This window comes from Brachyhypopomus gauderio, chromosome 9, assembly GCF_052324685.1.
Source record: "Brachyhypopomus gauderio isolate BG-103 chromosome 9, BGAUD_0.2, whole genome shotgun sequence".
NCBI classification, from domain to species: Eukaryota; Metazoa; Chordata; class Actinopteri; order Gymnotiformes; family Hypopomidae; genus Brachyhypopomus; species Brachyhypopomus gauderio.
Window position 1 is genome coordinate 7,122,118 of NC_135219.1, and position 26,705 is coordinate 7,148,822.

Below are 26,705 nucleotides of genomic sequence, written 5' to 3' on the forward strand. Positions count from 1 at the left end.
GCAGTTTACCCCACACTACATGCTCATGGCCAGGGGACAGGGTAACAGCATGGTTGAGCTTGACTGATCCTACAAAATCTGGTACGGCTTCTCCCCTCCAACGTTGCATTCCAGCAAGCATAGTCAAGAAGTCATCATCATCAGAACTGGTATTACGCGTCCGTGAGATTAACTCCCAATACCTGTCAGTTTCTTTAAGTCTGTGGACAATGTATTTGATCACGTTTGTTCCCAAAATTAAATCATCCACTTGGCCAGGGACAACTAAGGTGGGCACAATAACATCGCATCCGTACACAGTCAATGTCAAATCACAAACACTCTTGGGAAAAGCCCTTTTTCCTCCGCAGCCAATGAGAACAATGTCAGGGTTGTCCTCCACGGTGCCATCCAAAGCACCAGCAGTAATGAGCATGTCCGCAACTGCATCGCTTACAGTGCAGGCCATTGAGCCAGTATCAAGCATAGCGCTTACTGTAAATCGTCCATTGATTACTACGGGAGTATAGAAAAGACTGTCTGAAGTGCTGATGTGTTGTGTGTTCTGAACCACTATCCTAGAAGTTCCAAGAAGGTTGTTTCCAAAAGCAGAGTACACACATTCAAGATCAGGGATTCCCATGAGGGTGTTGTGATTAAAGCCTACACTTCCCCTCTCCGAGTGCAGGCTGTCTCGTTTCCCGAGGGCGAGACAGACTGTCTGAGCTGTGTGTTCGCTGGGCAATTCTGTTTGGTGTGACCTGGTGCATAACATCCGAAGCACAAACGTTCAGCTCTGCAGTGTGAAAATGTAGTATGTAACTTGTCTTGACAGACACGACAAACTTGGGTTTTGTTGTAGGCATTGCTGGCTGTATTGTGGTAAGTTTGGCGGGGACGCTGCTCTCTACTGGTTAAAATGTCCAAAACTTTAGATAGCGTATCAGCCATGCGATCCAGACTCGGATGGATAGCAGGAGGTGGAGCTTGTGAGGGCTCTACTGAGTGCTGCCCTAGGTTTTTCAGTTCCTGAGTTAGACCATGCGAACACTCACCATGATCACAAACAGCAGCGTTGTTTTGTTTCACGTTAAAAGGTGCCTTAGCAGCAGAAACCAACTGCGCTTTTTTTTCTCTCTGGAACTCATCAATCCGTTCCTGCACCTCCTTAGCAGTCCACTGCCTAATGGGCTTGGTCTTGAACACGTAGGCAAGGCCAGGGTCAGGGCAGTTACGAATGAACATCATTGCTACTTCCTTACTAATGTCTTCCATGTGTCTGCCCTGTGTCTGAATTAAGCACTCATCTGCAATGTCTGCAGCTTTGTTAACACAAACCCAATAATCTACGGGGCACTCATTTTGTATTGGCAGTGTGCTGTAAAAATCTGCAAGTGGCATGCTGGAGTATGACAGTGAGCTGAAGTTCTGTTTCAAAATTCCATAAATTATGCCAGGCTGGCAAGTAACATCTAGTGTTGGGTCACTACGTAGAGCAATCTTAACAACGTCTCTAGCTCTGCCCCTGAGCCTACTCATTATTTCCTCTGCGTGATCGCTGCGTTGTACTTTTCTCTTCTTCAAGTATACCTGCACTGCTTCCATCCACTCACTAATGTCACATGCATCTGAACCATCCCCTCTAAACATTGGTGGGTCCTTTATGTCAGTGTTCAGGATAACATTAACCCCTGACAGGTTGAGAGATGCGTTGTCCACATTGGGAGCACAGCATGAGGAACGATCTTTTACAGGACAGGAGTGTTCATCAAACTTCCCAGAAGATAAGAGTCTAGCAGTGACAGTGTCGCCGATGTGTTTTCCCAGCTCTTCAACCATAGTTCCTAACTCTCTAACTGCATTGTCAGAATGTCTATCATTAAAAGCGTGATTAGGTGTAGAGGAACACTGGGGGCGCCTACCATCATTGTGTGTGCCAGGTATGTCGATAATGACTGAATCTTGTGCTGAGCAGCCCCCCATATCTGCAAAATGTACTGCACCCCTAGTTTCTGTCCCAGCTAGAATAGGGCTGTCTTGAAAATGAGCCATCACAAATCACCCAAATTAATCAAAAGAGAAAAGAAAAAAAAAAATCACAATCAACAAATGGAAAAGAAAGTAAAACTTTGAATCATAAATGTAAAGTCCTAATCACAAGGTGAAAGTAGCCCATATGACGTGGTTAATTTGTCCCTTCTGTATGCGATGTCAGTAAAAATAAAAAAATGGAAGTGTGTGGGCTGAGTCCTGGTTCTGTAAATGTGAGTGGATTACTTGGAGCACAGTTCTATCAAGCTGCAATGTCCTTGGTCCAGATGTAACACGCAGTGGAGCACGCTACTGTGGAGATGATGAAAGATGGAGTCACGGCACCATTGTAACCCCTCCGTCTTGGTCCCTCAATAAAGTGACTGCACCACAGGGTTGGCTCTGAGCTTTTTTACTGGAGTCACTGGTTTCATAAAACGGACAGAAAACAGCAGCTTATCAGTATGTTTCTCCGCTCCTAACAGCATTCTCTCAGCTCCCGAGACTAGACTGACTTCCACAATACAAATACAACATAATTCGTTCGGATTATAGACTCAGTATTCTCAGTGCAAAAATAGCTCAGGATTTTTCAGCAAAACAGTTACACAAAGCATTAACAAATAAAGGTTTACAACAATTAAAAATATTAAACGAAAATAAGGAAATACAATAGGCGTACCTGGTTTCATAAAACGGACAGAAAACAGCAGCTTATCAGTATGTTTCTCCGCTCCTAACAGCTATAAAGCACGAATGAATAAAATTAGCTTCTACATTAAACCCACATGAAAAGCTGTGCTATTTTAGTTTACTGTAGCTAAGAATGTATTCAATCCACAGGGTAGAAGAATGCCAAATTAGCTAGCTGTAGCTAGAAGGCGAATACCTTGTGACCGCATGGTTGAGTGCTAAACTAGTTGAACCTCGAAATTAAACAGCTCACAGTACTTGACGTTTTTATGGAAAACCCAAACCTGTGCTTATTTATGAGGTAAAAGTACATACAGTGTCACTTGAGTGCAGGGTTATTACTCAAAAGTACCTCAGAACACTTAAACATCCTGGAGAGTAATACTGAACCTACCATTCTCTCAGCTCCCGAGACTAGACTGAACCGGAAAATGGAGGCTAGCTGTTTTCTAGCAGAATTATACTGTCGCTGACCAGTAGATGGTGTTGTACGCCCACAAACATGTAGCTGTATTTTCTTTTCAAACTTATTTTGGCGAATTAAAAAAATAAAAATTTCAGAGTTTATAAACAGTGCTTTTTTCCTCTGCTACACGCGGTTTGTTTACAAGCCTAGCGAGCCGCTAATACTTTAAAAACCGGCGTAGAGGAAAACGGGAAACTAGCGGCATGAAGTGACACTGCTTTTAGTCTCATTGGTGAGACGCGGTCTTCTGTCACACGTTTGGAATGAACCACTTACGAGGTGCAGCAAAGGCACCACACACGACTGAGGAAGCTTCAAAACTACTGCCGCTGCCTTTTCTTCCTAAAGGTGAGCGCAGGTCAGTGGCCTTGTAAAGAGTGCTGATAACGGAGTTAAAGTGTTGTTTCCACTATTTACATAGAAAACAACAGTTGCGTACATAACAGAGCTCGAAGTGTGCTCCAAACGTGACAAAGTCCTGAAGCATATCACGCCTTATGTTTATATCGAAGTTTGTGTTTGTTTTTTACTTAATACTTAATTTGTGTCCATTTTACACCCCCCCCCCCCCCCCCCCCCCCCCCCAATCTCACTGATCTTGGCAACCCTGGTGACGTTCAAGCGTGCCCATGTATGTTGTGGCTCTTTGTGGTAACACAGTAAAAAAAGTGGCTCTTGGTCTCTGACGGGTTGGCCACCCCTGATGTATTGCTTTGAAGGAGAGGGGGTTGGGGAGATCAGTGGGAGAGCCTGAGCTGGGTATGTGCTAGCAGGAGTCAGGGTCAATTACTGCAGGTTGTGGGAGTAAGATAGAAAAGAAAAAAAAAGTCTCTGCAATATTGAATTCCATCCTGCTTGACCTCATTCACTAGGAAAAATCCTTACACATCAAACATGGATGCAGAGAAATTGAAAACAAAGTGTATGAGAAAGTTGAGCTGATATAAATCATGCCAGGGAAAGATTAAAAAATACACTTTATAGCCGTTTACACTCGTAGTCTAGGTGAGAGCCTGAGACTGAGCAGCTTAATAAAACTTTGAGATTCTCCCTCACTGCCATGACATGATGTGCTCCAGAAACAGTGAAGAATCCAGGGCCTGTGTGTCATGGCTGGGTGATACACTAACAGGACATCAGCAGGCAGAGCAGAGAAGAGCATCATCTTTCTAAGACATTCAAAACACTAAAAAAAATAGCAGACTGTGCTCTGAAAATATTATCCCAGAATAGTGTCTTGGAACACTGTATATTTTACCAAAATCAAGCATAGACCCTAGAAGAGAGTTTTCATCTTTGGAATTCCTGTGACAGGAAGGAGGAAAAGGCAAAAGTGTCGTAGGTTCTCATGAATCATTATTCCAGTGTTCTCCTCACAGTGTTATATTAGATAAAATTAGATAATTTATATTAGATAAAAATGAGGCGTGTGTCACCTGTTGCATATTTTCCCCCTAATCACTGTCTGCAGATTTCACCATTCAATGCTGCACACCGAGCCTTCAGGAGTGAAGTCTGAATACATTGCAAACACTATGTGGGAAACACGACTGCATGACCAAACAAAAATGGGTAAATGGATGACCAAACAAAAATTTTGTCACATTTTACTATCCTACCCCTTCGGTTTCCCCTGAAAGCTCTGAAGAACCTCTGGAACTGCAAAAATGTGTCTCCAAGTATTAAAAACAAAGCTCTTTTCTGTGACTCTGCCATTCAAGTAACTACCTGCCACTCATTCTCCATCATGGGCCTCACCTTTTCCTTTTGAGGATTAATCTTTATCTGCCAGCTCTGTGTGCAGACAAGTACATACATGGCACGATGGTGTACGTATGTGTTGACTATTAGGAGGCAGTTGCAGTGCCTTGGAGGCTTTTCTAAACGATTCACTGTTTGCCTTGAGTAAATTAGAGTAATATTGTAAACCTTCTCATTTAAATGTATCCACAGGACTGCATGGAAATTGCAGCAACCCACAATATGTTGATCTGAGCTTACCAGCACATCCTCTTTTTGTGCCTCTATAAATAAAGACCTCTGTAAAGCATGACAGTGCCTCTGTAAAGAATGGCCTCTGTAACGCATGGCAGTGTAAAGCATCTATGCTTGGCCAGCTAATCAAATCCATTTTTCCCCATGACCTCTTAAATTAATCACTTGAAATGACCAAGTTACATGCTAAGACTATCCTGAATTTGTTCTTTTTTAAGTTAGTTTTGATAATAAACTAAAATAAAATAAAGATAAGGACGCATATATGGAAGATGTTAATCATCACCCCATGAACCATAATATTCAAAATAGTAATAAAATTGCAAAACACTATTAAATAGAAATAACCACCAAAAGGAAAATAACTGTAAATATGTATCCATCCATTCTCATCCACTTATCCGGGTCCAGCTGCTAATAGGGGCAGTCATGGTCTTGTGGTAGGGAACTGGTCTTGTGACCGGAGGGTCGTGGATTCGATTGCCACGCCTGAGGCCATGACTGAGGTGCCCTTGAGCAAGGCACCTAACCCCAACTGTTCCTCAAGCACTGTGATAGGGCTAGTGTGCGTGTGTGTGTTCTATCTGCACAGATGGGTAAAAAGTGGAGGACAAATTTTGATTGCGGGTTGGATACTGGATACTGGATAGCACGTAGCAGCGGGCCCCATGCCCTATACTCCCAGAGCACCCCCCAGAGGAATCCCCGAGGAACACATGCCTTCTCGGTTGACAGCTCAGCTCATCTCTTTACCAGTGTGTCCAAGACACACGGTCGCAAGTCCGACGACATGATTACAAAAACAATCATCGAACTTCTGTAACCGAGGATCGGTACACCAAGCCTTCGGCCACCGCCCAATCCACAACGCCCATCTCCCACAGGTGGTGGGCCCATGGGAGTGTGAACCCACATCTCCTTCAGGCTGTGCCTGGCCGGGCCCCATGGGTAGAAAGCCAGCCACCAGGCGCTCGCCAAGGTACCCCTCTCCCAGGCCTGGCTCCAGGGTGAGGCCCCGTTAACCCTGATCCAGTCAAGGGTAACTGGGTCCCATTAGTTTTAAATTCTATAGGGGATTTTGGATCACTCTTTGGCCCATCACCCATGTAAATATGTAAAATGTGATTTTATAAAGCTCATTATGCAATACTATGTACAAGGTGACCCTTGTTAATCGTGCACCCTGTTTTCAGAGACTGAGAAATGTATAAATGCTTCATCTGCTGCTCAGCTCTGTGTGCTGCTTAGCTTTATTTCTCCAGGGCTGGCTGTCTCGTCTGGGTAATATTTCTCTAGAAAACATGTCAAAATTTGTGGTTAGAGGATCAGGATACAGTACCATTGTCAGTTCACACCCTTTAGTCCTGCAGCAAACAAGATTCAGTTCACAAAAATCAAAAACTCTTATAAAAGAGAAACCGGTTGAACCAAAATTGTCTCCCCAGTATTGTCAGCCCATACACTGTGACACTATGATCAGACAGCAGAGTAACTTCTCACAAAAAGCTCTATTGAACACTGCTAAATACTGTGTTCACACTTATAATAATTTTTTTTATATGGGCACATACACAAAGTATAAATCAAAGTTGCTCAACTGTCTTGAGATAAGATAACAAGAGGCATCTTGTAGTTCCTGCTGTTCTACCTTTCATTTCACAAATGATGAATGTGGTTAATCCGAGACTGCTACCTTGCCAAAGGATTCTTTGGAGGACCGGTCACAACAGTCTGGGTCACAATGTTGACAAATGTTGTGACAGTGAGATCATCCATGTAGACTCTAATCAGAGGGTGATGAACTCCAGACTGGGCAGGGGTTCACTGCAATCTACTGTACCTCAGCTGCCTTAACATCATACATACATCTTGTTTTGTTGTGTTCATTTTTTTTAGAGTACAAACCTCTCAGGACAAAAATATACTGAAAAATATACACCCTGACCTGTGAGATAGCTGCAAAGTGATCAAAGTTCTTTGAGTTCCCCTCCTTGGGAATCCAATTTGCTTTTAAGGTAATTGCTTAACAGCTCCCTCTCTGCCCCCCAACTGTGCCACTCCCTTCCTGTTCTGTTTTTTTTTTTCTCCAGGTGTCACCAACATATCCTTTATTATTGCCCAGTCTTTCCTGCGTTTCTCTGGATAAACCAGATCCATAAGTGCAAAGTGATGTCAGAAAGATGTTAACAGTGTAAATTAGTTTATAATACTTGTGAACTGCTAACAGCTTGAGTACAGAGAAATGGTGGCTGTTTATCTAGTGAGCTGATCCAAAGTGGATTCAATATTCAGCTAGCTGCTATTTAGCTAAGAAACACATACTCAACATTTTCACTGCTGAGTTGCAAATTGCTGAGGCACACAGAAACCACAGCCCTGCTCACTCAGCTAAGACACCATATCTCCGTCACCAGAGGAATGATGAGAGTTTTTACTACACCTGGCCTGCTTAAGACAGGCATACACGTGAGGTTTGGACATCAGTGGTCTGCAAAACTTTTCCATAAGCAGTGGAGCTGAGATTTTTAAAGTCAAATGGTAATAGTTTCCGTGAAGACAGCTTTGATCCCTCATAAAATGTTGTTGGTGTATAAATCAATTGTGTTATGAGAGATTATGGACAGTTACAGTCCAACGTGCACAAAATCTTGCAAAACTCAGATGATGGCTTGGACAGCATTTAAACATTTAGAGTCGGAGGGGAACCTCCATCCCTCCCCCACCCCCAAATTAAACTATTTAAATTCTGAAAATCTTTATTATACTCATATTTATAATATATATAAACTTCAGTGAATGATGATCTGTTCAGTAATATTTTCCAGTTTTTATGCACTGCATTTTAAATGTATGCAAGTATGTGATCAAATCAGTTGAAGTTGGGTTGTAAACTCATTTTCAAAACTCAATGATTCATTGCATATGAGCCATTTAACTTCCTATTTTATTTCTGAGAACAGCCCATCTATTTTAGCAATGACACAGCCATCCACATTTAATAACTATCCAGTTTTTTATATATATTATAGATCAGTCCCAAAACCCCCAAGTGCTCATGCTCAGTCTGGGGATTCAGAGGGGTTGGGTACTATTGGGTTGCATGACAAATGTCCCCTCCTTTCCCTTCCTCCCTCCTGCAACGCTTGGCAGGGGCTTGGCAGGAGGTCCTGTACAAACCTTAGGCAGTCATCTTGCTCACTCAGTTGGACATATGAGCCTTACGTTTACTTCAAACCAAGGAACTTCAGAGCTCCGGTCATTAAGGAATGTGTCATAAGAGAAATTGCACTGCTGAAAGGTCGTGGTTCTGCAACCACTATGCCTTCATTTGTTCCACTAGCAGTGGTACGATGGTCCTGGAAGAAAATGTGCACGAAACCGCAGTGAGGAATCCTTGGGTGGGCTGTGAGTTCATTTGATGGGCATGAGTTCCCTCTGCGGCTGGGATATAGACTGGTTTCTAACCTTTTCACTGACGCAGTTGTGGTGAATAATAGAATGAGGGGACTTTACACAACCCATGGCCATCACTGTTGCTACACTTGACCTTTCTGTAAGGACTAGAGTAATTTGACGATTGCATCAAACAGGAGTGGTGTAGAGCAAAATTATTCTTTTGTATAAAAACAAATGATATATACTGACATTACAAGTGTAATAAAGAAGTGCAACATATTAAAGAAAATATGAAGTGTCTGATGAGACATGACCAGACATTATAAATTAAAGATGACAAATATACAAACACAAGATTAAACCTTTTATTCATGAACACTGTGGCTTATGTTTACTATTTTAGAACGCTCATTCCTTTCACCCTTCAACTTTCCTGTCACTTTCTGATTTTCAAAGTAATTTTTTCTTTAACAAATCATTGAGCATAATGGTTTTTGTACAGACAATAATATGTATGAACTTAGGAATACATATGTTTGCTTAACCATATAAAGCTATCCTAATGCTTATGCTTATTCAAAAGGGTAAGGACTGAGCTGCAATACCTTTAAATAACATGATTTTAATACAAATTGAATGTACAGCAAATGTAGTTTTTACTCCACTGCACTATTTTTATGGAGGACACTGTATTTAAGAGTCAATGTGTTTGTATGAAAGACAACTGCTTTCCAGTCTTTGTCCAAGCATGTTTAGGAGACATATGGGCCATAGCACATTCTTTTTCAAACAAGTCTCAACCAGCTTTGAACAAACCAAAATGTGACAGGAGACGAGAATGTACACTCCTTAACTCCTTAATAAAGTATCCTAGCAACAAGCAACATTACCACTTATGCTGACAAATCCAGATTCAGAGACTCAACCTTGAGCTACAAGAAACTCAACCTTGAAGTACTCACCAAGAGCTCTTCGTGGCTTTGTCCTTCACCATCTTGGACTCATTTCAAGAGGATCCATTACAAAATAAGATGGTATGTCACTACTACTCATGAAGGAACACTAACCCCAAAAGCTAACAATGAAACACTGAAAGCTGTAGCGGGACACATAGCAATTAGCAATATGACATTCTTAAATTTTTTTGAAAAAGCTACATTTTCTGAATGAAATATTTTAAGCACGATATGGAGACTGTTCTGAGACAGGAAGTAGGCTATGGAAAAACCACCATATATCCTGAACACAAAGATTCCTGCCTTCAACTGATGTTGAAGTCAGGTTTTGCCAGCCATGTAGCCCTTCACACAGATGAGATGAGATCTTTTTAAATCCTTCACTGTGTTACCTTTTGCCTGCTTGCTGCCCTTGACCATGGTCGCGCAGCTCAGGGGAGCTTACTTCCACTGTAGCTCCGTGGGCCAGAGTGGGCTGAATTTTACTTTCCGCCCGTTCTGGGGTAATACCCTAATTTGGTTATTTTCCAGCGGAAAGATTAGCAGAAGCTGGTTTACAACACAGTACAGGGCATTTATTGTAGCTTGCTTTGTCGTAACCAGGGGTGGAAAGTAACCAATTACATTTACTCACGTTACAGTAATTGAGGAATTTTTATGAGTAATTTGTAATTTTCTGAGTAGTTTTTGAAATATGTAATTTTTACTTTTACTTGAGTAAATTTTGACCCAAGTAGTTTTACTTCACTACATTTGAACCCCCTCACGTTACTGAGTAAAAAAATATTGATGGTGAAAAATGTAATGCGGGCATAAATTTTTACTTCTGAGTCCCGGAACTGAAAGTCAATTGCGTTGTCAGGGCTGGATCGGCTGCTGCTCCTCCTAACAACACTAGAGGCACCCGAGTCAGTCCTAGACTCTCCAGGCGCAATCAGCAGTGATCCATTTTAGCTATCTCTATGGCTTCTTAAGGAAGCTTAGTGAAACGGATCACTGCTGAATCATTTTGGCTTGCCTTCACGTCCTCAGCCCTTTCTCTGTGATCTCTGGTTGCGTTTCTTGTGTTTAGGTGTCTCGCAACCTTATGCTCTCTCTCGCTCTCTTATCTCTCTTGCTTTTCTACTACTTATTCGAGTAACTATCTCCTGCGCTGCTTACTAGCCTACCTCAAGTTTTTCCCCTGCTTTATCTCTTCCTATCCATTCTGCCTTAGCAACGCACTCGGCATGTATCTAGCAAAGTTAGTTGTTTGTTTTACCATATTTCATAGTATTTTGAGCTTCCAGCTTAATGCATTGATATTGTAAAATAATAAACATTTGAACATAGCACTTTACGTTAGAAAACAAATAACATTTAGTAGATTTTACATGCAGAACATGATGCTAAAACAGTTAGCAGGTAGCTGCTCGTTGATATTTTGTTTTAAAGTTGCATATGTGCATATGTGCTTTTGCATATCCTAAAACTATCTAAAGTATTCTGCAATAACTAAATTATTCTCGATCCTATTTGGATGGTGCAGTAAAATACAGGAAATGTTTATTTTATTCATCAAATTGAAGGAGATTGATATCTGGATTTGCAATTGCAAATAAATCTTTAATCAAAATATTGCTTGCTCACAAAAAGTGACTTCATAGCCACTTGGTCCAACCAAATAGAAATTACAGGCCTTCTGGGTTTTCTGCTTATGTTAGTTTTTTTGTTTATTAAAATGAACACTATAATCATAGAATGAATAATATAAAAATATTTGTGTACAAAGAGTCGAGCCTGTCCACATAAATTAGTTGATTATGCAAGAGTCATGGTATAGAGCAGGGGTCACCAACCTTTTTCAAACTGGGAGCTACCTCTTGGATACCAATTATTGCGGAGGGCTACCAGTTTGATACATACGGGGCGTATTACAGTTGTTGAGCGGGGGGTGTGGGGGGGTGGTGGCGAGTACATTATTTAGCCCGCTAGCTAGTAGCCACACGGCAACCGCAGACAATCTCTAATAGTAGCAAAAAATAAAAAATAAAATAGATGCAGCTAATTGGTTCGTGGCACTATAGTGAGCTATTTTTAGAACAGCCCCGCGGGCGACACGTGACGTCCTTGCGGATGACCATGTTGGTGACCCCTGGTGTAGAGATAACAGGATATTAAAGCCTTATTGATAGAGCCTAACTGATGGAATGTTACTTTCAATACTTAAGTACATATGAAGGCCAATACTTTTGTACTTTTACTCAAGAATAAGTCTAAAGGGAGGACTTCTACTTATACTGGAGTAATGTTTTAACTTGGGTATCTGTACTTTTACTCAGGTACGCGGTTTGTGTACTTCATCCACCACTGAATTTGACTAATCAGACATATTCCACAGAAAGAATGTAATAAAAGCACAATTAATAAACGTTTAAAATATTGTTTGATAAAATGATTAATAATCATAGTTATATGCAGTAGCAAACCGTGACCATTATACCTGGGCCGGCTGGTTATATGCCAGTTTACCTGGTAACAGGCCTAATACATATATACTTAAAAAAAAAAAAAATCACACCCAAACATTCTTACTCTTAACTCTAATAGTCTGATCCCCACTGCATCTCCCATGAAGATCGACAAAATATTTTGTCCCAGCATTCAGGAGTGCTCAGTAGGGCTGCAGATCTTTGGGAATCCCACGATTCGATTCAGAATCTATTCTTGGGGTCACGATTCGATTTTTTCCTGATTCTTTCAGATCCCAATGATTCGATTAAAAAACGATTATTTTCCAATTCAAAAATGATTCTCAATTCAAAACGAGCTACTCCGGTCTGCTGGCATGAAAGCAGAGTACATTTATAAAGATATTATAATTGTAAAGGTTTTATCAACATATTGCAATAATGTAAACACACAAAGGTAAATCCATGACAACATGTCTGTTTGAGGCTGACACTCAGAACACTACATTAAACTAATAAAACTAGTAAAATAAATAAAATTGGTAGGCTTAGGCTAGCTGCCAGAACAAGCCACAACTCAAAAATTTAATTATACAAAAATACTGCTCTTTCTGTAAAAACAACAAATTGCTTCGTACAAGAATGAGGCTTAGGCTAGCTGCCTATTTCTGAGAACATGCCACTTCCAGAAACAAAATTACACGTTTTTCCTAAACAAATCCCAAAAATTTAAAATATATGAAAGTGCTTCCAAAAATAAAAGTGCTGTTACATTAATAAAATGGGTAGGCTTACGTTACAGTGTTGTGGCGAATTCCGACTCCCCTCGTTTATCCGCATAAAGACGCTACAGATTATATTGTCGATTTACCTTTCTATGCATAAATAAGAGATAGACTAATTATCCATCACAGCAAACAACACGGGATTATCTATGTCCAAAGACACACTGGCTCAAGGGCGTTAATTATTTTAAATAAAATACACACTGGCTATACCGAAGTTCACCTCTGACCATGACTTTGCAGTACTACAGCAGTATTATGTCTAAATATCTAGTTAGGACAGAACTAGAGTGCTCAAAGAACTAAGTTATTTTTATTTTTTATTTTAACTATTACCAGGAGTTATAATGACTGTAACTGCCCAATATCATGTGTAGCATCTTTATGCGTGTGCAAACGATCAAGCCTATTCTTACCTGGGCCGGGTTGACGGTAAAATCTAAAGTGTTACCAAATGGTTGCTTTCAAAGACTGCGGAGCCGTTTGGACCTTATACTTTAGTGGGACAACAACAAATACCGTACACTACACAACCCGCTGTAGCTTTACTAACATGCCTGCACATTGTCAAAGCTGTTTCCTTGTTTTGCCTAGCACTACGGTGGCTGAGAACGCACACACGCACCAGAAATTTTTTTTTTGATTTTTTGAAAATGTGAATCGATACTGAATCGTTTAATATTAGAAACGCGATTCGAGCTCGAATAGATTTTTCCTGCACCCCTAGTGCTCAGGGCGGCCTGCAGCTATATCTTCTGTGTTCAAGCATTTTGGAGGGGCCATTCAAAGACCTCACCTTTGTTTGAGGAACAAAAGTGGTTGCCATACAGACTGCTGCTCTCACAGAGTACCCACTGCACGCTCAAATCTCTCCAAAAGAGTAGTGATACACCACCATCTAATACGGGGATTTCTGATAAAGTTAGGGAGGATATTTGGGAAAACAGGAGCCAAGACTAAACAGAAGATACATTGTCTGCAGCAAAATATTAAATGGTACAGTACACTAGAGGTGTGCCAAAAAATCGATTCATATATCAAAAATCGATTCTCATTTACTACGATTTAGAATCGATTTTAAATGTCCCAAAATCGATTCTAAGTCATGGTGAAGTCTCGCGTTACGTAATTACAAGAGACTTTACGCAGCATGTTCTGGGACACACTCATGCACGGAAAAGGTTCAAAACACATGGAGGAAAGAGATATTCAACCTGTCCGGTCTTCATTTAAGGCAAAAATATGGGTTCATTTTGGTTTTTACCGAATGCCGGTAGCTCGTGTGCAAGGCTTGTGTAACGCGGTGAGCACGGGAGCGTTAATATAGAGAAGGGTGAGAAATAATATAGAGAAGGATGGACCCAAGTGCCGGCTCGCAAGAGCAAGACGTTTGACACTCGTCAAATGTGTTAGCGAGAGGGAAACGCGCACAGCGACCCAGAACAAACAAACAAAACAACACGGAAGACTCAACGCGCAAGAGAATCGAAAGCAAAACCGTGAGGGCACGGAGTAAATACAAACAAAAAACCAATGCGGAAAATACAACACGTGAAAAATAACACTCAACCATAGTGAGACGGGAGGAAGAAACAAAATAACAACAGTAACAAAAAAACAGCGCGGATAAATGCAACGCGGAAACGAAACCAAGGACACCAGCAGAAGTAACTGGCAAAAAACGCTGCAGCAAAATAAAACCCTTCCCAAAAATAAAGGCAAAACAGATAGGAAGACATACAGGATTGGGAAAACTTGAGATGGGTCAGGAAGCGACGCATAAGATACTCGAATAAGTAAAGAGAAAGCATAACAGAGAGAGGTGGCGAGACACCATTAAACGATAAGCAATCACAGAGAAAGCAGAGACTGGCTGAGAACGTACGGTTACGTCGGTTTAGTCTGGGACTGACTCTGGTGCCCCTAGCGACGGCTGGGGGAACTGCATCCGAGCCAGCCCTGACAGCTCGCAAAATGAACCTCAAGAATTTTGGTAACAACAAAAACCATTTTATTTTACCAAAGCACTTAATTTTTGTTAATTAAATGTGAAAGACTTAATTTTCTGTATTTGTCGTTCTGTCTTGCAAAGCAGACTGTAGTAGATCATGCAGATTTTATAGACTGAAGCAGACATTTTTATAAATCAAATCGTTTTTTTAATCGAAAATCGTTTTGAATCGAAAATCAATTTTTGAATTGAATTGTGGCCCCCAAAATCGGAATCGAATCTAATTGTGAGATAGTAAACGATTCCCACCCCTACAGTACACTCAAAGAAATGTTAACAGACAAAGGTAAAAGGAAGAAATATCCATTAAGTAAAGCAAACCGCTTGCAAAATAACATTCTGATAGTGAGAAATGGTTACAATTGAAAGAATGAATACCAGACGGATTTTTGCAAAGATCCAATTTCTTATCTGTGTTTTATTATTAGCCCTGAGGTTTTTTAAATCCATTTCTTTTTCAGTTCAGTTCAGAAGCATGGAGTGCACTATAATGCTGAACTTCAGAATTCAGGCTCAAATGCACTTGTGGTGTTCACTTTGAGCCAGTGCATCTGCCACTTCCAAGTGATCAGTAATTTCCTGGGGCATGGAGATAGAGATGTATCACTCTGGAGCACCACTACATCGCTAGGACTCCAAGGCACAAAGAGCAAATGGGTTGACATAGCTGTTTCGAGTGCACTGCTCTCCTAAGTGCCAACAAAACTAACGAAAATAGCTGACTAACAAAAAAATTAGGGTCCCCAGTCACCCACAGATAACATTTGGGACGTGCTAGTGTTGACTCTGTCGCTGTGCTACAGAGGTCACCCACGTCTTGCACTAACAGAATTGGATTGCTGACTGAGGGCTTTCGTCTAGCAGCTCCCTGTCAGAGCATCACCTAGCCAGTTTTTCAAAAGCTCCATCACACACACAATCAGAAAAGCCTGGAAAATGCATCTTTAAAGGGATCCAACATAATATCATGACAATGCTCTGAATAAGTAAGTAAAATGTTCTAACTACATGAATATAAAATTAAAAGAAAGCAAAACTAACTGCACTCACTTAGGCACTAAAAAATGAAACAATACTGAAAAAACTAAATAACTGCTTTATTTTTCAGTTTTTTTGGAATCCCACTAGCTGCTGTGCGTGTGGTAGTGTCCTGATTACTGTATCCTCAACAAGATAACTGCTATGCTTCACTGTATGTCAATTTCCTGCAGGTGAAGAACAGTGTGCTGAAAAAGCTATGGCCCTGCACCCAGGAATCCCAACCTCACAAATCTCTTTCCCTCTTTTAGTGCATCAGCCAGTCCTTGAACAACAGCCACCTGCGCGCCACCCCTATTGTAGTAGGAACCCAGTTATTTGTCACAGCCAAGGCTCCCTCCTCATAACTGCTACTGATCTGTTGACAGTTGTCATGACTACTCAGTTGCCATCAGTGACATGTTAAACCCATGTCGATTGTCTACTGCCGAAAGCACCTACAGTGGACACTTGGGCTTTACTGTCCATGAAGCGGTAGTGGGGGTCAAACCAAGGAGCGGCTTGAAGGTGGTGTAACTATGCCTAGGATAGCCACAGCACTCCCTAGCACCCATAGAAATGTCATAAAAAAAACACATACATTACTTAAACATTTCTAGACTAATACGCAAAGGTAACACATGCAATATGATTCAGCCAATGAGCACAGCACCCATTGAAATTTTGAGAGGAAGAGAGAGGATGCAATGTACAAAGGTGACCTGTGTGTACTGTGCTGTAATGTACGCTTTGATTTCAGTTGGTGGAAATGTTCAATAAATATCCATAAATAGTTCAAATGTGTGTTTCCTTCAGTTGTTATAATCACAGCAATATGACCTCTTTCATTAGGAAAAAATATCCCAGTTGAACACTTGTTGAACTAAAAAAAAAACAAATTTTTTGCTAAATGTAACTGAGGTAAAATGTTCAATTATTTATGATACTGATTTGAGTTCATATCACCCAGCACTACTTGTGTCACTACTGGATTAAAAGTTATTAAGCAAAACATCAGCAATGTGGTCATAGATTAGTCACAGTATTGCTACAGGATGGCAAAACACAAACAGATGAGTTACAATACCTAAATCATTGTGTACACCCACAATCATTTGGTTACTAATAAACAAATGCTTCTATAACAGCATTTGCATACAGTATTTGTTTCTTAGATTGATGTGCAATCCATTTTATGGAGAATACAGTTTTTGTGGCCTGGCTACTAGGTAATGTTCAAAACACTAACTGGATAGGAGCTATGTCAGCCTTATGATTAAAATTTAGAGAACATGAACTGCAGAAAAATTAAAACTGCAGGTTCTGGTTACAATGCTCAAAATGCAGAGTATTTATCTTTAACCTTTTAGCCTCCGATTTAAACCTCACCAACACAAGCAAGAGCAGGTGATTACACAACTCCAAAGCAATTTTAAGCTGAGAAGGAGCTCAGTTTCCACCTCTGTCCAGGAATGTGAGATCTCCTGAAAAGCAGGCTTTCTTTCAGACAACTGCAACACAACACAAAGGGGACACAAAGTGCATCATGTAGTAATGTTTACTTTGTCTCAAGATGTGAGTCATGGCTTTGATAACATCATGCTTACTGGAGAGGCAAGATATAAAACAGCAAAGAATAACAAGACACCAGGCAGGTTACTATTAGCAAAGAACAGTACACCTTGAAATCCTCAAAGACAGCAGAAAGAAAAACAACAGTGCCTCAGGTCCAGACACAGTGTGACTTTAGGGACATGCAAGCATGTTCACATGCCTTTACATTAGAGAAATAGATCAAATAAGTCAAATTCTGCTGTTTTGTGAATTCTGACTGACACTGATTTGCTTGTGTCTTATCTTCATAGTACTAATTAAATATTAAATATAAAAAAATACCAAAAATAGGTAATAATAATATTGTTTTAGGAGTTATAGAAAAGGCGATGTTATTGAAAATATGTCCACTGTAATTGTAAAATCAAACAGGATTATATCGTAAACCAGTTTAACTCCATCTATTATCAGGATTAACAGGGGAGTGTTAGTTCCAGGCACAGGTCTTCTAATTAGTATGTTAGTGATATGACTGACAGATGGTGTGAACACCCCTTAAAACACAGATACATTAGAGGAAATATCTGAGCTACAGTGAAAAAGTGATCCATGTTCTCTTCTTCAGCACTTATGTGATGTAATCAGTGGTGGAATGCAGAATTCTGGGGGCCTGCCACAAGAGGCTGTTCAATCAATTAATTTTTTTTTGCCCTTAGGTTGAGGTAACTTCCCTGTGCATACTCTTCCCTATGCCAGTGGACATAATGTCTTGAAGTACATTAACTGTTAATTTAGAGGTTGTGTCATTAGCAGGAAAAGTGATAATTTTCAAACTCTGATCCATTGTATTTTCTCAACATGTGCTGGTATATTATTTCACATAAACATTACATTTCCAACAAAATGGAAAAGTCTGCATAGACCAGTGGTTTTGCAATGAGGTATTACCACATGACCTCACAATTCCAGACCGGCAGAGCCAGACATCACAATCAGCTAAAACTGCAAAGAAGTGATGTATGACCACAAAGATGGCTGCCTGAAATGAGAGGTACTACATTATTAGACCTGAAGAAGGAAAGCAGAAATTATAAAGCTTTTAAAAGATTTGTTACCTTTATTAGTATGTGGACCAGTAAACTAGTTTCATAGTATAGTTAGAAATGACTTACATACTACTACATAAAAATAATTTAAAATAGAGTCTGAACAAACTGACCCACAGAACTATAGTTTTACTATAGTGCCATTTTCCATGTATACTGCATGATACACATGATAATGTAGTATGCAGTATGATGGTCCCTTTTAGGTACTTTTCAAGAGTGGTGTGCACTCATACAGTGCAGGGTGGGATATGTGGTGTCTTGATGCTTTGATTACTGCACCACCATCTGGGCATCAGGATGGGGAACATCTTGGCATGTGAGACCACTCCCACAACCCCCACCCCCACGCCCACCCCCACCCCAGAAAATCTCAGATCGCATCCACTCTTAGATACACTAAACTCAGTGCATATAATGAATCTCACTTCACACTGTGAGCCTTTATTTCTACAAAACCCTCCACCCAACTATGCTCGGCTTCTCCAATGTGTTTACGCAGCCCTTCCCTTGAGTTCAAAGTCCTAAACACACACCTGGCAGGACGACATGCACACCCTGCTTGGCATTCAAGGTAAATGACTTCACAGGCCAAACACTTAATCCATGCCACACACTAGGGGTGCACGATATGGACTAGAATTGCGATGTGCGATAACGTTGTTGGATATCCCGATATCGATGTGAACCACGATAAATTAAGATTAAAATACAGAAATGTAGTGTCTCTCTGAACAGCAGCACGTTAATTTGTTTTGTTTTTTACTGTGTAATGAATCCAGAATAATTCCAAATATTTTGCAGGTTTATTCAACAATAGATTCAATCTAGGTTTATACTTTCACGAGTGAGCGACTCCGCACACCTCGTTAACCTCCGCGAACGGCGGAAGCGTTTAATCTTGCCGTGTCACATTCTTTGCAGTGTTGTCCGAAACGATATGTAGGCCTAGTAGTATAAAAAAAACACCCCTCAAATACAGGGGAATGAACTTTTACCTGACCAATTTTAATGTTGCTTTGTGTTTCAGGTTTGAAAAGTGCTGGAATTTAGGCTAAAGTATTTGAAAAGGCTTGAAATTGTAACTACTTCGTTTCACAACAAATATCTGTCTGACTGAACAATTCTCTTGTATTACGTTAACAAATACGAGCCTCTTGTAATTCCAGGACGAAACATGAGAGAACGTGAAGAAGTTAAGATTGGGCGTTTTGAAAATAAATATACATTAAATAATGTGATAAAAAAGCGAATTATTTCGAATCATTTAGAGTATATGTATAAATATTTAATTCAATAACGTGCTGGGAATTATTGAAATTGACCTTGAAAGTGACGTACAAGTGCTTGAATTCCACCTTGTATAGGTGTATGAACCCTGCAAACATGACTGTTCTCATTGCGCCGAGACGCGGCGCGCGCGAACTTTAAATAAATAATAACATTAAATAATGTGATAAAAAAGGGTGTTGCGAGTGTGAACTGGAGACAAATTAAGTATTATATCGCGATCGATTCTTAGTGTTGACTTGTAACTTCCGCAGTAGCCCAACTCAAAAGTAGCCCAAAAAAACCGCACCCCGTGGCCCCAGAATTTTTACCCGCGGCTGGATTTTCAAACAAGCCCAATTTGGCGTGAAAACCGAGAACCTGGCAACTCTGCCTCACTCTGCCTCTTGCCTACTTACGTCACGTGATCATAGTCTGCAGCGCGAATAGCTCCCTCTAATGCTGGACGAGGATAACGCAATTTGAGTTTGCTGTTATTCAAGGAGTTATCGTGGCTCTTTCGATGTGTTTATCGTGAAACTTCACATCGCGATAACGATAAAAATACGATTAATCGTGCAGCCCTACCACACACACACACACACACACACACACACACACACACACACACACACACACACACACACACACACACATACATACACAAAAGCATCAAGCAGGGCACACACACACACAAAACATTGCATATCTATGATAGAAAAGTTATTCCTGCTCATAAGGGGATTGAACCAAAATAATGAAGGTCAAAGAAGCAAACAGCAGATCTTATTCCCCAACAGCCTCGTTTGCCAGGGACATGAAATTTGGAAGAAATTAAGACCTCCACATTAGTTCACTGTGAAAAGCTGTAAAGGTCACATTGCACTTGCCAAGGTGTAATCTTAATGTTTTTAATTACTGTATGATTAATGGTAGGACTTGCACAAAAATTTTCACTGAAGAATTGGGTGATTATGCTTTGAGTTATCTTCGTAAAATGCTTGGACTAATTAAAAGCGAACATTTATGATGAAATTTAATATAGTATGGACTGAGAGAGAGAGAGAGAGAGAGAGAGAGAGAGAGAGAGAGAGAGAGAATCACTTACCATTCAGTCCATTTGGAGTACTTCTATGATGATGGGGAGTAGAGAGATCATCCATTGACCTCCTTGCTGTCCCAATCTTTGTCTCCATTGCTTTGCTTATATGGTTATGGTGATGGTCAGGGCTACCAGCACTGCCTCCACTAGATGTACTGCTCCCATCTCCAACATCTCGCACAGTACCAGAGCCACCATTCAAATTAGATAGACTGGACTGGCTGTCGATGGAACTTCTTGAACCAGCGCCATTTATATTGTCATCCAGCATGACGATGATTTCTTTAAGGTCCGCGTTCTCGCGCATCACAGTCTCCTGGTTGGCCTCTAGTTCCATCAGCTTCTGCTGGTACGCACCCACCTCTTTCCAAACCGCGCTTGCAGTGTATCTCCCAAACCGCTGCCACTCCCGCGACAGTTTTTTGCCCTTTTGCCTGTCGTCGTCCAGGAAGCAACAGAGCTCCCTGAGCTCTTGATTGTCGTCCTGCAATTTCTGGTTGATTTCTTTCAGATTCCTTATTTCGTGTAGGTGCACCTGCAGCCTGCGATTGACGTCCTTCATCATGTTCCCGTGCTCAATCATTAAGTTCATTTTCTCACTGTCGACTTTTCTTAGCCTTTTGATCAATTCATCCTTGGTCCATCTCAACAGCTCATCATCAGAGACCTTACCAAGGTCCTCACCTGCTCCATCGGGTAAATGCTTTGCCATCGCAAATACTAGCGTGGGAATTTTAACAAACGAAACAGTCAAGCTTTAGATTTCGCGGTGACATGCTCGAATTGGGCGATGGTAAACAAACCAGTAGTACATAGTCCTTTACGGGCCTCTGCAATAGATTGCGTTGATCACGTTAAAAGGTAAAAAAAACAGGATAGTCATGCAAAGCAACATTATTCGACAAAATAAACTAGCACTTGCGAACCAACGCCTCTGGCATAACCCTCTTCGAAATCCCGTGGCTTAAACGAAAACAATATTTGAGCACCAGTCTTGTTAAAGACAGTACGAGGTCTGTTACAATACTGCAAAATGTAACACTTTTCTAAGTACATACCATAAAATTGTCGAAAGGCAAGGAACGTTGCTGGGTTTCAACAGCCCTACGATATCGTTATCTAAAAGTAATCTACAACGTACCTGTCTTTACAAACAGCAAATATGCTAAGGCGTTATATACATTCCAGTTATTCGAGTGGCTTCCAGAGTGGAATGTTTTCGTAGAGGAGATAAACGCACAAACGAGCTTCCAGTTTGAAATCGTCCAAATTCTGAAGATTATGGGAGAGAATTGTCTTACGGACATCCAATCAAGACGAGAGAGAATGCTGAACAGGTAGCAAGCCACGAGAATAGGGCAAATGGAAATCAGACGCTGCCCACTTAAGGAAACAGCGCACAGAAATAACTTCATTCGCAACCATTAGGTACTGCATTCACTAAACTATACATGCATATTGTGTGTGTGTGTGTGTGTACAGTATATATATATATATATATATATATATATATATATATATATATATATATATATATATATATATACACACACACATACAAACTCACCGGCCACTTTATTAGGTACATCTTGCTAGTTTGCTAGTACCGGGTTGGATCCCCTTTTGCCTTCAGGACTGCCTTAATCCTTCATGGCATAGATTCACATTCCTCAGAGAGTCTGGTCCATATTGACATGATAGCATCACATAGTTGCTGCAGATTTATCGGCTGCACATACATGATGTGAATATCCTGTTCCACCACATCCCAAAGGTGCTCTACTGGATTGAGGCCATTCAAGTACAGTGAACTCATTGTTGTGTTCAAGAAATCAGTCTGAGATGATTCGCGCTTTAAGACATAGCACATTATCATGCTGGATGTAGCCAGAAGATGGGTACACTGTGGTCATAAAGGGATGAACATGGTCAGCAACAATACTCAGTTAGGCTGTGGCATTGACAAGATGCAAATGGGTCCAAAGTGAGCCAGCAATATATCCTCCACACCATTGCACCACCACCACCAGCCTGAGCAGTTGAGACAACTCAGGATGTATCCATGCTTTCACATTGTTTACGTCAAATTCTGACTCCGACATCCGAATATCGCAGCAGAAATCAAGACTTATCAGAACAGGCAACATTTTTCCAATCTTCTATTGTCCAGTTTTGGTGAACCAGTGCAAACAGCTTCAGTTTCCTGTTCTTAGCTGACAGGAGTGGCACTCGGTGTGGTCTTCTGCTGCTGATGCAAACGTTTTTGATGTTATTCTAATTTATTGAGATGCACCTGTACACTGAAGTGGCTTCTTGGACTAAAAATTATGAAATAAAACATGGACTGTTTTTTAGCTAGACTGCCCAAGAAGGATAGGTTCTCTCTTGAGTCTTGGCAGAAGAAAGATTAAAATAAGGCTAGGATAAAGATCTTTGAAGGCCAAGGTTTTGTAATCGTTCTTCTGCTGTTTATTAGAAAATATAAAAATAAATATTTAATGAATTGCCTGTTTTTCCTCTTTCTTTTTCGTTTCTCTTTGTTTTCTGTTGTTTCACCACTCTCTGGTACTGTTGGTGTATCTTATACTGTTGTTCCAGCTATATTCATTATTTTGTGTTCTTTTGTTTGAAGGTGTAATGTACTCCTTTCTTTCTTCACTGTCTCATCAACTCCTCTACATCAGCTCCTCTACATCAGATCCTCTACATCAGGGGTGCCCACAAATTTTCAGGTTGCGAGCTACTTATAAGATGGGGGGGTGGCGAACATAAATTGTTACCGGGACGGTGTATATATACAACCGTCAGAGCAGATGGACGATATCCTGTCATTCATCCACTACTTTTTAATGTCATGCGATCTACCCGCATTCCTTCGCAATCGACCAACACTTCAACACGCGACCGGTCGATCGCGATCGACGTAATGGGCACCCCTGCTCTACATCAACTCCTATTTCTAGGAGTCTATTTCCTTTGCTGCATTTCTTTCCATCCTTCTTTTTTACACCTCTACTCAAACAGGGGGGCATGATTAAATAGAAACCGAAGATACTAGCATTAGACAGCCTTTTGGAAACAAGGGGTCATGAGTTCAATCTGCACTGGGGCCTTTATGTAGAAATATTTGAATGCATAAACTTCAAGTTTAATTTTTAAATATATATTGTGAAACATGAAACTCAGTGTTGTAAAAGAAACAGTGAATTAAGCCAGGATGAACGAAAACATGAATCAGTGCATTTTATTTCATTATGATATTGTGCAGAAGCAATATTCAAAAACAAATTCTAAAACTCATTTTATCCAATTCCAAAAGTAAGTCACTGTTATGTGAATTCAAACTGATCAACACAATATAAGAGAAAATCAGCAAAGAGTAGCAGATGAAAAATAAACATGGCAGTAGTGTCACAACATGGTTAGACTTGATTTTATATTGATCCAAAAAGGCATAATCACAGGAATATAATGCTTAAAGTCAGAAGAGTAAATGCAGTGTAAAGGATAATTCCTGAAAGCACACCATTTAATATGCTTTAAACACTATGTTTGATAGTGCATAACACTCCACTTTTAGGGCGAAGGGTTCCTGAGTCTTTTATGTCAAAGGACTGCCCAGGCACAAGACTAAAGTCAAATCTCTGAAGAAACTTGGCAAGCACGACTTTAGCCTCCATCTAAGCAGAAAGAGATTAGTGTGTAGTAATCAAAATGCATGATGGGCTAATTGCTTTGATATGCGCATATATATATATATATATATATATATATATATATATATATATATATATATATATATATATATATATATATATATATATATATATATATATATATATATTGATGCCATAGCAACAACTATTGGACATTGTATTAATGACATGTCTGTTTGCTTTGCCAAGTGGTTGCTGCTGTGGCACCAATGAAATTTGGAAATTCAAAGAATAAGAACTGATCTAAATTTTTAGAACTTTAGAATTCCATGAAATTAATGTTATGATTTAAACACCTGCTTTATTATTTTCATATATAAATTAGTAGTACTATTACTAGTCTTACTAATTCAGAAGCACGTTGAAGGATCTGTCTGTCTCTCTTATGCTGTATATACACATACACGTGTGTGTGTGTGTGTGTGTGTGTGTGTGTGTGTGTGTGTAGGTGTGCATTCATTATTATGTGGTAAGAAAAGATTACAAATGCATGTGGTGTGAATGAGAACTCACTTGTGAGAAAGTCTGCCCAAGACAGGACCGTGGACCGAGGGCAAATGGGAAGTAGCAGAAATAAGGCCTTTACAAAGAGAAGACAAGTTTATATTATCATATTCAATAGGCCTAAGGTTAGTTAGTTATATAGATAGCAATAAGAATAATAATAGGAAAACATACTTGCTGGCATTTGGATGAAATCTTTCTGGATCAAACTTCAAAGGATTTTTGAAGAATTTTTCCATCCTTGATGTGATATAAGAACTGAACTGCAGAGGGAGACATAGCAGTTAATAGGAACCCTTGCATACACTCATTGTCCTCTTTAGAAGAAACAGATGTATAGCCTATATGTAGCATATGTATATAGAGTATAGCTCAACTGCTGCCATGCATGTTAATCCTCTGTCTCATCCCTAGAGATCAAGAGGCCCAGTGTGGGTTTTTGAGTGGCACTTTTTGAGTGGCAAATATAAGAACTCAAGCAGCCTTCTGCGGCTGAGACTGATACATTGCTGTGCTTCGCAGAACACAATTATGTCTGTAATGTGATGAAGTTGGGGACACTCTTGAGCATCGATGGTGTAGGACGTAGCTTTGTAAGCTCCTGCCGGTTTATATTAAAACGTTATTTAAAAGTGTGAATTGGTGACACTCCTACCTTCGTCAGATTCTTTAAAGATTAGATTGTTGAACTACAATGACGAGGTGTGCAAGATGTCGGGTAAGGGATCGAAATCCACCCGGAGCACCGTGCAAACACAGCCAATCATGCCTTTGAACCAGCCTCCCGTTTCTACACATGCTAACTTCGGTGTGCCCTCTCTCAAGCTTGAGATGCTAACCTCACTAAATAATAATAAAGCGGAGATCTTTGACGGAGCTTCAGGAATCATTGGGCTTTGGCGCCTATAAAATATGATTTGCAAGCCATGAAAACTCAAATGGCGAACTTAAAAGCCATTACCGAGGCCGCTATCTCAGAGATAAAAGTTGGAGAAATGGAACACGTGTTCTCCATGAGCTCGGATGATGTAGCCACAATGAAGAACACGACTGAATCTCTGACAGCTAGTGTGGCCAAGCTAGAAGACAAATGCGAGGATTTAGAGAGCAGATCGAGAAGGAACAATTTACTTCAGCCTAAACCAAAACCCAGGGAACGTCCACATGCGATTGTCTGTAGATTGTCTGTAGAATGTTAGGGGAATCTCTGACCCCTCACTTACTCTTAATTCCACACAAAAAGACATTATAGCTTTCATTTCCCTACTAGCTAGACGCTCCCTGTTACTCCAATGAAAATCCAGCAAATATCCTCCCATCTCCCGCTGCCTCAAGGATATTGTTATTTTTTTAATTGGAAAAAATTAAATATACATTAAGAGGCTGCACAGCTAATTTTTTTAAATAAATGGCAGCCCTTCATCTCCTACTTCACTAAATTAGAGGCTCTACCTGACTAACTGTGTGCTCTTTTCCATTCTTTGTTTTTTAGACTTTTTGTCTGTCGGGTCATGTCTGTGGCATGGTGATTGGTTGTGCTGGCTGATCGTGGTGGGCTGAGGGGATACGGGCTGTGATGAGGAGGGGTGGGTTTTTGTTTTATTGTTCAGTTATTGGCAGTTTTGCTGCCAACAAAATCAGCTGGGAAGCTGTCAACAAAATTTCATTATACTAT

The 26,705-nt window shown here is 40.4% G+C and overlaps 2 protein-coding genes across 4 annotated transcripts in view; both read right to left on the minus strand.

Moving 5' to 3' along the window:
* ccdc85cb (coiled-coil domain containing 85C, b) overlaps positions 1 to 22,191 on the minus strand; it is a 50,814-nt gene extending 28,623 nt beyond the window's left edge. The window contains exons 1-2 of one of the 3 annotated variants that reach the window (XM_077016748.1): positions 21,952 to 22,188; positions 20,817 to 21,640 (exon numbers count right to left, since the gene is read on the minus strand). In XM_077016748.1, coding sequence (XP_076872863.1) covers positions 20,817 to 21,522 — 706 coding nt within the window. In that variant the 5' untranslated portion in view covers positions 21,523 to 21,640; positions 21,952 to 22,188. Of the gene's footprint in view, positions 1 to 20,816 lie in introns of all 3 variants that reach the window. The other 2 variants (XM_077016747.1, XM_077016749.1) reach the window with 2 other exon arrangements.
* Positions 22,192 to 24,153: 1,962 nt separating this feature from the next.
* Positions 24,154 to 26,705, minus strand: part of LOC143522853 (cholesterol 24-hydroxylase-like) — a 28,365-nt gene continuing 25,813 nt past the window's right edge. Inside the window, exons 14-16 of the mRNA XM_077016750.1 lie at positions 25,205 to 25,293; positions 25,040 to 25,106; positions 24,154 to 24,490 (exon numbers count right to left, since the gene is read on the minus strand). Of these exons, the coding sequence (XP_076872865.1) occupies positions 24,350 to 24,490; positions 25,040 to 25,106; positions 25,205 to 25,293 (297 nt within the window). The 3' untranslated portion in view covers positions 24,154 to 24,349. The remainder of the gene's footprint in view (positions 24,491 to 25,039; positions 25,107 to 25,204; positions 25,294 to 26,705) is intronic.